This window comes from Leishmania donovani, chromosome 33 (genome assembly GCF_000227135.1).
Source record: "Leishmania donovani BPK282A1 complete genome, chromosome 33".
NCBI classification, from domain to species: Eukaryota; Euglenozoa; class Kinetoplastea; order Trypanosomatida; family Trypanosomatidae; genus Leishmania; species Leishmania donovani.
The window spans coordinates 24,270-35,700 of NC_018260.1; the positions used below are offsets into that span (position 1 = coordinate 24,270).

The window sequence follows — 11,431 nt, forward strand, 5'->3', positions numbered from 1 at the left end:
CGCGCCACACTCCTCTGCATCCGCACTTGTTCGGCAAAGCGACAGCCCCAACGTGTCCGCCAACACCAACGCTGCGCCACCCTTCGCAAGTGCCGGGTGTCGCATCTTCGTGTCTCCACGGAGTGGATAGTGCATCCCGGCACCACAAAGAGGTGACCGGCATCATGAGGGAGAGGCAGATCGCGGTTTTTCGTAACGGTACAGCGTCGATGGCGCACACATGGCCGCCTCCGGCAAAGGGATGGAAGTGTCGAAGTAGCACTGAGAAACGTACACGCACATGCCAAAGAAAAATGCAGCACAGAAATGAGCTCTCCACATGACCCAAACAGAAGAGCGAAAAACATGGAAGGGAAGAGCGAAATCATAAACGGCGAGATCAAGCCAGCATCGCAAGAACGAGGAAGCCCGTGTGCGCATAAACACATCGTTTTCTCAGGATCCCTGTCGTGATGATAACATAGCACGGGCACCGTTTACACTGTTAGTGAAGGTGGCTAAGTGCAAGGGTGAGGGAAACGGAGCACTGTACATGGTCGTTTGGCACGTCACTGTGCCGGCTAGAAGTAGCGGTGGCCTTGCATGTCGTCGCGGATGTTCATGCGCCGCTCGCGCTCGAGCGTTCCGTAGAGAGTCTGCTGCAACATGCGCCCCTCCACCGTCTGATTGATGGCGTCGGTCGTCTTCGGTTCAAGTGCGCGAGGTGCCCTGGCATTTTTACCGCCACGGTGGCGAGTGACCAAGTTAGAGCCGATGACAGCAATGTCGATGCCTCCGCCATGCTCTGACATGGTCATGGTGGACTTGGCAAACAACCGGCGTGTGTCGTCGCCGTGGTGGATGCAGGACACGTTGTGTTGTGCTACTGGGACGTGCCCCATGTAGCTAACCGACGTGTCCGCCAGGTGCTTGGGAGTGCCGCGGAACAACTCGTTTGAGGTACCCATTTGTGTGATGACCTTACTCTGCACCTTCAGCTCCTGTGAGAGTGTCTCGCCTGGAAGCCTCGTCAGAGGGGCGGTGTCGTAGGCGATCTGCTCCTCCGTTTCCGGCCTCAGCTGGGTGCACTCTACAATGTCCAAGTAGTTGCTCTTCACACCAAATTTCTCCTGTGCCATTGCGGCTGGCATCGATCGCGGCTCAATCGGGTGGTAGGTGGGACTGGGTGGGCGCAGTCTAGCATCCTCAGCGCGCTTGGTACGGATGTCGAGCGAACGTTGCATGCGGCCCACCAGACCGCCGCGCCGGTCATCGTCCTCCCGTTCGATTTTGCGAGCCGATGCGTAAAAGTCAAGCGGGCGCTCCGCCTGCAGGTTGCGCGCGGCAGCGTGGGACGCTGACTCCCAAGCGGAGGTGGGATGGTGGTGCAGGATGTAGGTCTGCTCTCCGCTTGCGAGAGCGGCACCGTCCGCCGCCACAGCGCACTCCGTGGCGGCGTGAGCACTATGGGCATTGGTAAGACGACTTGCCGGACGCGCAGCGTAGGCCGCGTCGTAGGTTGTTTCGATTTTTCGATGGAGCGAGGCGCTCGTCGCTGGCGCCTCCTCATGCATCTTGGGCAACCGGGAAGCCAAGCTGGCGCGCGTGTTCACGGCTGTCTTGGACCGAACCTCCATCATGTCCGTAATGGCAGAGACCTAGTGGTTGAAGAGCCGGATAGTAAAAGGAGAAAGGCAATGCGCGGGCGCAGGAGGGACGAGTCGCACAGCCTCTTGGCTGTTTCCGACACTTGTTAGCTTCGGCAACGGTAAAAGGGGACAAGGACGAGGAGGGATGGGTACACGTACAAGAGAAATTACACCAGCATGATGCCCGTCAAAGGGTCGCCCCGAGACGCACAGAAGGTGCCGCTTGGCTGCATAGAGGCCTTTGCCACGCCTTTGTACCCAACATCGAGCGGGGCGCCGAACCCTTGGGCGGTGGCGGAGATCAGCAGGGAGAAGATGTACGACAGATGAGGATGACGGAATACACTTTTCTCTAGGCGCACCACCACCACCGTCCCTTGCTCCCTGGACGTATCAGACTTCTCCCCATGTAAAACAGCAAGCGGCGCACCGTGAAAAGGGAGAAGGGGCAGCCGAAGAAAGATGAGTGAGTGCCACAGCGGGCAACGACTTCTAAACGCGTACTGTACGGTACGGAAAAGGCAGACAGGCACGCACGCGTGCAAAACCGCACCCCCAGCAGAGTATATCTTCACCGCCGCTCGCCCAGTGTCGCCGCTGCACGGACGAACAGAGAAAGACGAAAGCGAGCACAGAGAAGAGCCGTTAGTAGGCGCACCGTCGCCCGCCTCGCACTTCCTCGAGCGCCCGCTGAAACGCGTGCCGTTCTTGTGCAACGCTGCTTTCGCGAGTGGAGGCAGCCGGCGGTAAAGCTCTCTCTGCGCTGCCTCGGCGCGCCCCAACGCCGAGCGACCCTGCTACTGAGCAGTGGCCCCGGTGCTTCGCCGAATAAAAAGCGCTACGTGTGCTCGGGGCCTCGCCCCTCTTTCTTTGCAGAGCTGCAAGGACAGAGTCACTTCCGTCGTCGAAGAAGGAATCTGCAACGGCGTCTTGCATGGTGTGACCGAATATGTTCACAAGCTCCGCCTGATACTCGGCCAGCTGAACCATGCACTTGTACTGCCGCTGCTGATCCAGCTCTTGCCGGAGGCTGCCCTGCGAACGGCGATACTCCGCCTGGAGTCGGTGCTCTTGCAGAGTGTAGAAGAGACGCTGTGCCTCACGGGCATTCCTCAGCACGTCATCGATTCCACCTTTGCCGCGGCGAAGAAGTTGACCGCGCGGCGGCGATTCGCGAGCCCGGATCGTCTTGCGTGGGGACTGTGCCTTTACCGGCGGGCTCCTCAGCTGCAAAGCAGTCGCGGCCGTGCTGGTGGTAGCGTCTCTGCGCGCTGCCGCACATGCTAAAGGCTCATCTCTGTAGCCCGTTGCCTCCGCATCTCCTTCAAGAGCCTGACTCGCTGTGTGGATGCATCGGGGCAGCGGCGGCTCCTCCACAGGCCGCCAGACCAGACACACGCCATAGCACGGGTCCCGCACGAGATGGGGCGGCGGCAGCGTCGCCTCCAGTGAGGGAGAATGCGAGCTCTCACTCCTACCACTTTCACTGGTGTCGCCGAGAAGGTGCTCACGCATGCGGCTCGCGTTGAAGCGAACTTTCGCTGCTGTGGAAGGCATGCCTCTCCTGTAGCAGCAACGCCCCCGTGCTCTTCGGATGTGCGTTTTGCATTCTACGTGGAGGAAGGGAAACGCGCGACCACCACTCTGAACGCAGCCGCTGTTTCCTCTAAAGCAACAAACAACGACTTTCCCTCACCACCGATGGCGCCATGAGGCGTGAAGACAGGCGACAGCGAAAGTGAGTGCCGCTGCTTCGCACGGCACCGACTGAAAAGAGGGAAGTGCTTTGAAGAAAAAAAACGAAGAAAGCGAAGTGGCGGGCAGTGGCGAGCGCAGCGCGCAGGTGCGCAAGCATGAGAGGCGCAGATTCATGGACGAGACACAAGGGGCGGCGTGTTGGCGCCAAGGACGGATTTGACCTCTTGCGATGCGCATCGAGTATGGAGGCGGACACGTCGCTGTGAGTGCGAGAGAAAAGAAGGGGAGAATGGGGCGCTCGGAAGTCGGATAATCGGCATCTGCGAAAGAAGCAGCTGGGCAATGGTGGTCTTGGTAGTGGCGATACAAGCTGAAACGAATCTCTTTGAGACGGTCGATTAGGCGCAGCGGCTATGGTCTCGGGCCTTGGGAACCGCTGTGACGGAGGAGCATGCGGGTGTCCAGTTCATCAAGACCCACGTAAAACAAGCACTGGACAGATCGGCAACGACGTCTACACACACACACACAGACACGCACACTCACGTGCAAAGGCACGCAGATGCATCTCGAATGCGGCAGCAGTGCTTGTTCGCACCGCTTCTAATCAGAATCGTCGTCCCACCCGCTACTCTGCGTGGGCTTCGACACTTCGACACGCTTGTCGTACACGTACCCCGGATCGCCAGGCTTCACGACTTTGGCTTTGAAGCGCTCATTCATGACCTCCTTGAACTCCTGTAGCGTAACTTCATCGGCGTCGTTGAGGTCAACGTTTTCCAGCGCAGCGTCGGGGTCGCGATACAGAAGGCCCAAGTCCGCCTTCTGCGGCTTGCTGCTGCGGGCTGTGGGCGCGTCGGGCGAGGCGGTGTTCGCTATCGTTGGCAGCAATGCCGCAGCGAACGTTGATGCGACCGTGCCAGTTGAAGGTGCATTCGCCGCTGACGACGCAGGGCTCTGCCCTTGAAGGCGCTGGCATCGTATGAGCAGTGATTGAAATTGCGCCTCGGAGAGGAGCGCCTCATGCGTCTTCGCGAGCCGCCGCGCTAGCTGCGCTGTCGGCATGTCAGGCCGCAGGTTAGTACGCAGGTGAATGCGGCGAACGTGCGGCACACCTGCCGGCCTCTCATACTCGATGTAGAGTGTCGGGGGGTTGCTCTGGATGCCCGTTCTTGTGGCGCGCGCGACGGAGCTCGTCCCTCGGCACCACCACTGTCGCGGTATGAGAACTCTAATCATGAGACCTTCGATGACGTCAGACACTAGCTCGTCGTGGCTCACTTCGTGCCGTCCCTTCTCCTGAAAGTCAGCGCCTCTTTTCTGAATGAGGTGATCGATCGTTTCAGATGGCACAAGACAGGGAAGAAGTGCCGCACTTGTGCGGAGCGCCTCGGCGTACTCGCTGAGGTTGCAGCCGTCCGGATACAAGCTCGACACTAGCTCCTGGGCGTCGGCGATGTCGCGCTTGTGTTTTGCATGCAATTGCTCCAGCAGAGATGCGCGGCGGCTACACATCTCGTGATACCAAGGACTTTCCTTGACATCCGGCGCGATTGTGGGCAACGGTACACCAGGCTCGCGAGTCCACTCTGCGTGGGTGCGCAGCGTCAGCTCTTGCACAGCTTTCCGTGGGTCGCGGCGGTATTTTCGAAAGAGATGGTGCACGAGTGCCCAGAGCTCCGCTCCCATGTCATCTACAGCCATGTTTATGAGTGTCGGACAGCGGCACACGGAAGCCTGTGCTTGTGTCTGTGCGAAGCGGCAAAGGTGCGTGCAGCCCACGACGGTGATGGAGATTTGCCCCGTGCACTCTGTAGCGGAGAGTAAATGCCTTTCGCGGGGTTCGAGGCGGAGGTATGGAGGGATGCAGAGAGTGGAGAGAAGGGGCAGCGCGAGAAGAGGGGCAGTGGTGGAGGGTCGATGAGGCGCGGGAAAGGAAACATGCAACACCTGCGCAGGAGCGCCACAGCACGACGCTCGCCGCTCTCTCTCTCTCTGTTGTCCTTTGCGCTTTTGTGTGGTTGGAACGGGGACAAAGGGTGGGAGAGGGGACGGCGTGGCCCAACACCTCAGACGCTAGTGGATTATCGTGCCCTCAAGACAGCACTCGTGGCAAGTCTGGCCCAAGACAGAATTCCTCGGGCACAAGCGCGACAGGCAGCAAAACAGGCGTGCACAAGCGAGCAACAAGACGCACAACGACAAAACAAAGCAAGTCGCTGCAGGAGCTTGCCGGCAACACAGCGTGCAGTCTAGCACACTATTTATCTCGACTTCTGCGAACACGCCAGCACCACCTTAGCTCGTGCGCCGACGCTTTCGACCGCGGCGCTCGTACATGTTGTGCCCTGCGCCACGCAGCACTGGCGGGTCCAGCCAAGCACGCATACGGTTACACGCCAGACGACGCTCACGGACACCTTCGTAGTTGGTTGGGGCGCGCCGGTTCGCGTCAATGCGCGCAAGCGTCAGTGTAACGCTTGAAACCAAGCGTAGTGCTTTAGGCCGAAGCTGGGGTGGCAGATTTGCTACCAGGTCGCAGTTACTAAGGAATCCAGTTGTTTTTATTGCGATTCCGCTGTCGTTGGAGCGTCGACTGCCGAGCCTCGCCAAATCGGCGGGGTCCATGATCGACAGCTTTGCTACGCTACCCGAGATGGCGAAGAGCTGCGACGTGATGCCGGTGCCGAGGAAGGCGCACAGATTGGGGCAGATGAGCGGCATCGAGCACTGGATGTATTCGAGGAACGTTTGCTTAGCCATTTCGAGGTTCTCAAGCTCCTCGCACGCTTCCAGCACACGGCTCAACTCCTCAGGAGACAGATCGCGGCCAGACGTCGTGGAGGCACATGCCACCACCACCACCAGCAGCTGGGACGGAATGAGCTCGTCCAATTGCCCAACGACAGAGCTGAGGTCGACGCTGTTTTGGATTATCTTGACCACTTTGGCGTAGAGAACGCTGTCAGAGAAGAACATGGCCAGCTCCGGGAAGCGTATGCTGTACTGCGCACGCAGAAAGACGTGCACACGACTCTTCTCCACCTCGATGCGCAGCACCAACGAGCTGCAGTCGGACACGTACTGGTACTCGGGATCGTCAGATGGAATGCAGTTCTTGCCGCGACCCGTTGTCTGCTCGTAGTCACTCAAACGACGTAGCATTCCACTCAAGTAGGACGAGCGGAGTAGTTTTGTGACCTCTGTAACGCTATCGTACCGAAGCGCATCATCGTCGCTCAGCAGTGTCACCTCGTGCTCCTCGTACGCCGGGATCTCTTCAAGGGTGACGGTCGCCACATGTGCATCAAAGCCTTCGTCCATCTTCATCAGAGTGGGTCAGGCAGTCGCGGACTCAAGCACGGCGCGCAGAGGGGAGGGAAGAGTACTTGCCACGGTGCGAGAAGGGCAAGTCGTTCGATGCTTCAACTTCTGTTGTCATGTATGTGCTTTCGCCAGAATTGACCCTCAACAATCGCATATATATATATATATATATGTGTGTGTGTGAACAACAGGAAATCACCAGAAACGAGGGGAAATGACGGAAGCAAATGTTACACAGCAGGCGAGAGCGCCGCTCGCAAAAAGAAATATATGACACACATCACACTATGAGCCAGCAGAGCATCACGGTAGCGCAAGCCTATCCATCCTGCAGCCCGGAAAGCAGCCAGCTTTTGAGGCAACCAGGCGGACGACGCGTACAAGGGAAAAGATAGGGAAAGCCCCTTCGCCAGAGGAACCGAGCAGCATCGCAATGTGTGCCTATTGCCGCTCTCCCGCCTTCACGACCGCTTCGGAATCTGCATGCCTACGCTGTGGGTAGATGAGCCAATGGGGCCACTACCACAGAGAGAAGGCAAAAACATGGTAATACATCGGAAGCCGTCGCCGCACCTGAGACGGTGTCTACTTCGGAGGAGAGGTCCATTTTACGCTGTTGTTCTTCTCGACTGCCTACTTGCAGGACTCATAGTGTACATGATAACGTCCGGAAATCCTACATCAAATCAGAGAGAGGCAAAGAAGACCTCAGCTGCAAAGAGGCAGGCACACGTTACCACGTAGGGATCGATAGCCCGGCTGAATCACACACGTCCGCATACGAGAGAGCAAGGCGTCGACACGCGAAGATGCTGGGGGCACCTACGATTGAGGGCACCGCGCAGGGGACAGCGATAGTTGCTTGAGATCGTTTTGCAACTGCTTCCATACGCTTCGGCGATTCAACAAGGTACTCCGTCGTCTGTGGCTGTCCCCCTTCTCAGCATAGGACTTCTTCGCGGCTTGGTAGCTAAAGTATGCCTTCGCTTCCTCAATCAGGGCGCGGAGCTCCGCTTCGCTTGCGTCACCGCGCTCGCTGCTGTGCACCGCATCGAGATTGCACTTGTGAGGCTGTACAAGCCCGTGCTCTATCAGCGCACGCCACGCTCGCACATGCGCTGTGCTCAGAACACGCTCAAGTACGGTGTCCGAAGAACCTACGACAGTGGTTTCATCAACGTAGCCGAGGTGGACAAGGCGCTCGAACAAGAAAAACTGGCAGAGCGTCATTTGGCGACTTGATGGTAGAATCGTCTCCAGCACTGCCGGCAGCACCTCCCACAGCGCATCCTCCACGTCGAAGTCGATGGAAACAGGAAGGGCGCCAATCACCGTGCAACGGCACTCCAAAACGTCCAGAAGCAGCGACAGAGACTTCACGTCCTGCCCCGTTGCAGCTGCCTTCCAGACCTCTGTCGCTGTCTTGCCACGAAACGTGGTGGCGATAAACTCGTGGTAGAGGGGAAGGAGAAGCGCTACAACAGCCGCTTGCTGCTTCAAGTGGGCGAGAAACAGTGTGGTGCGACCACAGAAGCCACGATTGCGCCCGGCTGAGGAGGGCGGGTTGCAGTAAGTGGGATTCAGAGGATCGGCGCCTAGGTCGCGAAGCAAGCGAGCAGAGTCGACGTGGCCGTGCAGCGCTGCCAGGTGCAACGGCGTGAGACCACTTGCATTGTACTCGTCCACGGCGCAGCCACACTCAGTGACCAAAATATCTACCATGCAAGAGAAACCAAGGCTAGCGGCCACGTGAGTGGCGCTGTTGCCGCTCGCATCGCGTATGCGCGGGATTTGCGCAGTTTCGACCTGTGGGACCGCATTTGACACCACGTATGCATTCTCGGCGCACGCCATATTAGCGAAGCGCCGCACGCTCATTTTGTATCGGATGAGCTCCATGCCAGGGCTCACGTCGAAGGGGTTGTCGCCGCGCACGAGAATCAGCAAAGAGGCGACATCGTTTGTCGCCACCAAGTCAAACAGATCGCGCTGAGGGAGCTTGTAGACGGGTGCCGGGGCCCCAGCAGGTGGCTCCACCGCGTTCGCCATCCTCCTACGTCGCACAAGGGGGCTAGGAAGAGCAGAACGAAGGACGTAACACGGATACCGTTTCAGCACGCGTGCACATATAGTTGTAATCGATGTTCGAAGGGAAAAAGAGGCGTCGAGGGCCACCTTCGTCTCCCTTCGCCTGGATGCGGGCCAACGAGTATTGTTTCAAAACGATGTAAAGCGCGCGAGATCTCCAGTTGCTCTGTGACAGAGAAAGAGAGGGAGTATGCAGCAGCAGTGATCAGGGAAGGGCACGGCAGCTACACACACACGCATACATACACGTATATATATGTACACAGGTGCAGATGTATGTGCGCGGTCAGAATAGAGAAGGTACAGGGAGATACGAGAATGGAATATAAAAGGATAAAAAACGAGCGAGCGCTCGAGTGCCACACAAACAATGGGCGCCACGCGTGTCGGCTGCGGATGCACACGTGCAATTAAACACACACACACACGAAGCAGAAGCGGAAAGGGGAGACGCAGAGGGTTCGGAAGAGATTTTCTGTATCGCCATCGTGGTCCCTCCCTACTCTATCCGCATCTACCACTCAAGCGCCTCAAGCGGCACATGCGGGTGACCGAGGTACTCCGATGCAAAATGTTGTCCTACTTCACCGCTGCCCGCACGGATTCTGTAACTTGCCGTTGTGTGTTCCATTTCTGTTCGTCGAAAAATGGATGTGAGAAGCAGCAGATGCTGCGCACGGCGAATACGCAACGAGCCGAAGAGAAACGAAAAGAAAGCACTGCAACTCCTATCTTAATCGTCGCTGTTCCACCCGCTGCTGAGACTTCGCTCACTGTAGCCCTCTTCACAGAGCATGCCATATGTGCTGCGCGATGCCACGCGGCCTCGCCGCCGCCCTGTGGAAGAGCCGGACGCCTCGTCCTCCGCCCTTTCCGCGGACTCACCACTCCGGCCATCGGCGTCGTCCGGATAGTCATTACCCGAAAAGTCCTCAGCGTTGCTATCGAACTCGTCGTCTTTACGGTGATCTGGGTAACAGTAGAGGTCCTCCGTAGCATCACCTATGGCCTCCACGCACAACAGCTCATCGTATTCCTGCAGGAGCCGCCACATTGCTCCGTCAGCATCCGTTTCCACCGCACCCCAGCGCGAGGGAGACGCCGAGACCAAATTAGCATCCGCACTGCTGTGGCCGCCAACGCTGCAGGTGCAGCGCCGTGGCGCGAGGAAGTAGCAGGGGAGATCCTCGTCTTCCTCGACTCTGCCACGCTTCAGACTGCTTCGAGTGCAGCCGACGAGATCGTCTTCCGTTATGGCGAACTCGCCAAATGCCTCCACCATGGTATCCTCCTCCGTCGCCTCAGAATCCAAAGTAAAGAGCTCCACCACAGCAGCACCGTCGTCTACGCGAGAGACACCATCACCGCACTCGATTACCACGCACTGCCCACTCGCGGTGACACGCTCCACTGGCGAGCGGAACGGTCGCGTCTGCCGATTCGTAGAAACCTGCGGCATCAGCGCCTTTGCCATTCCCGTCGACTGCTCCGCGCCCAAGTGACGTAGACGGCGAAAGATAAACTTGGTGCGACAGGAAAGAGTAGCGTGCAGGACTGGCGGCAAGGGGCCCATTTCCGCGCTGTCCCACTGCACCCGTACGAGAGTGGGCGGTGCCGCCTCTTCAACAAACCCATCACGGCCTCGCTTGCGGCTCACCTTGAGATAAACCCGCGGCTGGCACGCGTCGCCCCCAGTGCGGGTGGGAGTCGACATAGATATCGCACAGAGAGGTTGTGCGAGTGTGAGGAGGCGTGGTTGACGCGTGAGAGTTGCCGTCGTCGTCATGAGCGAAAAACCACCTAAACAGGGAGAGACGCGAGCAACTTATCCATGTGCTTTCTGCGCACTGGGAGAGGGGACGGTGGGGCTCGCTACTGCACAGAGGTTATACCAGTAGAGAAGGCTTCGAATACCTGCACGCGGAGCGGGCTCGAATGCGTGCCTCTGTAGTTTTCCCCCTCCTGTAACGAGGGTGTGAAGAGCACAGAGAGAGAGAGAGAGGGCAAAAACTGCAGTCGCTTTCCCGCGAGAACTGTGACGCCGCCGAGAGTGACAGAGAGAGAACGGCGTACATAACATAGAAGTAGGACTTTTTCTTCGTTTTCAGCGCCCTCCAGTTTTCTTTTCGTGCCGTGGCAACCGCGTCACCTCCGTGATACGCCTTGCCTCACCTTGTCCGAAGCGCAAGCATCGGTCCCGAAAGAGGTGCACCGGCGCTAGTTCTCTGACTCCGTGGTTTCCTTTCGTCTCACAGAAAGTATATGCTCACGGTTCGCCACTTCAAGGCATCCGTTCAACTCACCACACTCGCCTTGCCGTAAGGAATCATCCGCACAGAACGGACAAGGAAAGGGGAACCCAGAAGCACGCAAGAGGTATACAGGGGGCCACGGGGCTTTACTGCAGCCTACTCAACACCTCCCCACATGTTATCACACCAGGTTCATACATGAAAAGACGGAAAACGAGACCAACCCAGCGAAGTACAAAAGATCTCGCTTTCGATGTCCATGTCCATTCGCTGCCACACAGCATGAGCCAAGCTCCGCTCGGCCCCCGGCGTGCCACAGGCCCCATCGCCTGGCGCGAAGCAGCCCGAGACACGCACGCATGCAAGCAATGCCCCGACCCAGCCACCTCAGCACGGCCTCCGTCTCGAGCTGCGCCCACCCCTCCCCGCTCCGCGGGT

The 11,431-nt window shown here is 58.3% G+C and overlaps 6 protein-coding genes across 6 annotated transcripts; all 6 read right to left on the reverse strand.

The window, feature by feature from the left end:
- Positions 1-560: 560 nt before the first annotated feature.
- Positions 561-1,619, reverse strand: LDBPK_330110 (hypothetical protein, conserved; the record flags this gene model as incomplete). The annotated part of the gene is made up of 1 exon (XM_003863787.1): positions 561-1,619. One exon carries the CDS (start codon positions 1,617-1,619, stop codon positions 561-563), a length of 1,059 nt encoding a protein of 352 aa, XP_003863835.1.
- Positions 1,620-2,273: 654 nt separating this feature from the next.
- On the reverse strand, positions 2,274-3,143 carry LDBPK_330120 (hypothetical protein; the record flags this gene model as incomplete). Its single annotated transcript, XM_003863788.1, has 1 exon — positions 2,274-3,143. One exon carries the CDS (start codon positions 3,141-3,143, stop codon positions 2,274-2,276), a length of 870 nt encoding a protein of 289 aa, XP_003863836.1.
- Positions 3,144-3,929: 786 nt separating this feature from the next.
- On the reverse strand, positions 3,930-5,030 carry LDBPK_330130 (hypothetical protein, conserved; the record flags this gene model as incomplete). Its single annotated transcript, XM_003863789.1, has 1 exon — positions 3,930-5,030. The coding sequence occupies one exon, from the start codon at positions 5,028-5,030 to the stop codon at positions 3,930-3,932; it is 1,101 nt and encodes a 366-aa protein (XP_003863837.1).
- Positions 5,031-5,624: 594 nt separating this feature from the next.
- On the reverse strand, positions 5,625-6,650 carry LDBPK_330140 (trans-splicing factor, putative; the record flags this gene model as incomplete). The annotated part of the gene is made up of 1 exon (XM_003863790.1): positions 5,625-6,650. One exon carries the CDS (start codon positions 6,648-6,650, stop codon positions 5,625-5,627), a length of 1,026 nt encoding a protein of 341 aa, XP_003863838.1.
- Positions 6,651-7,475: 825 nt separating this feature from the next.
- On the reverse strand, positions 7,476-8,702 carry LDBPK_330150 (hypothetical protein, unknown function; the record flags this gene model as incomplete). The annotated part of the gene is made up of 1 exon (XM_003863791.1): positions 7,476-8,702. The coding sequence occupies one exon, from the start codon at positions 8,700-8,702 to the stop codon at positions 7,476-7,478; it is 1,227 nt and encodes a 408-aa protein (XP_003863839.1).
- Positions 8,703-9,474: 772 nt separating this feature from the next.
- LDBPK_330160 (hypothetical protein, conserved) lies at positions 9,475-10,314 on the reverse strand (the record flags this gene model as incomplete). The annotated part of the gene is made up of 1 exon (XM_003863792.1): positions 9,475-10,314. The coding sequence occupies one exon, from the start codon at positions 10,312-10,314 to the stop codon at positions 9,475-9,477; it is 840 nt and encodes a 279-aa protein (XP_003863840.1).
- Between the last annotated feature and the right edge of the window lie 1,117 nt (positions 10,315-11,431).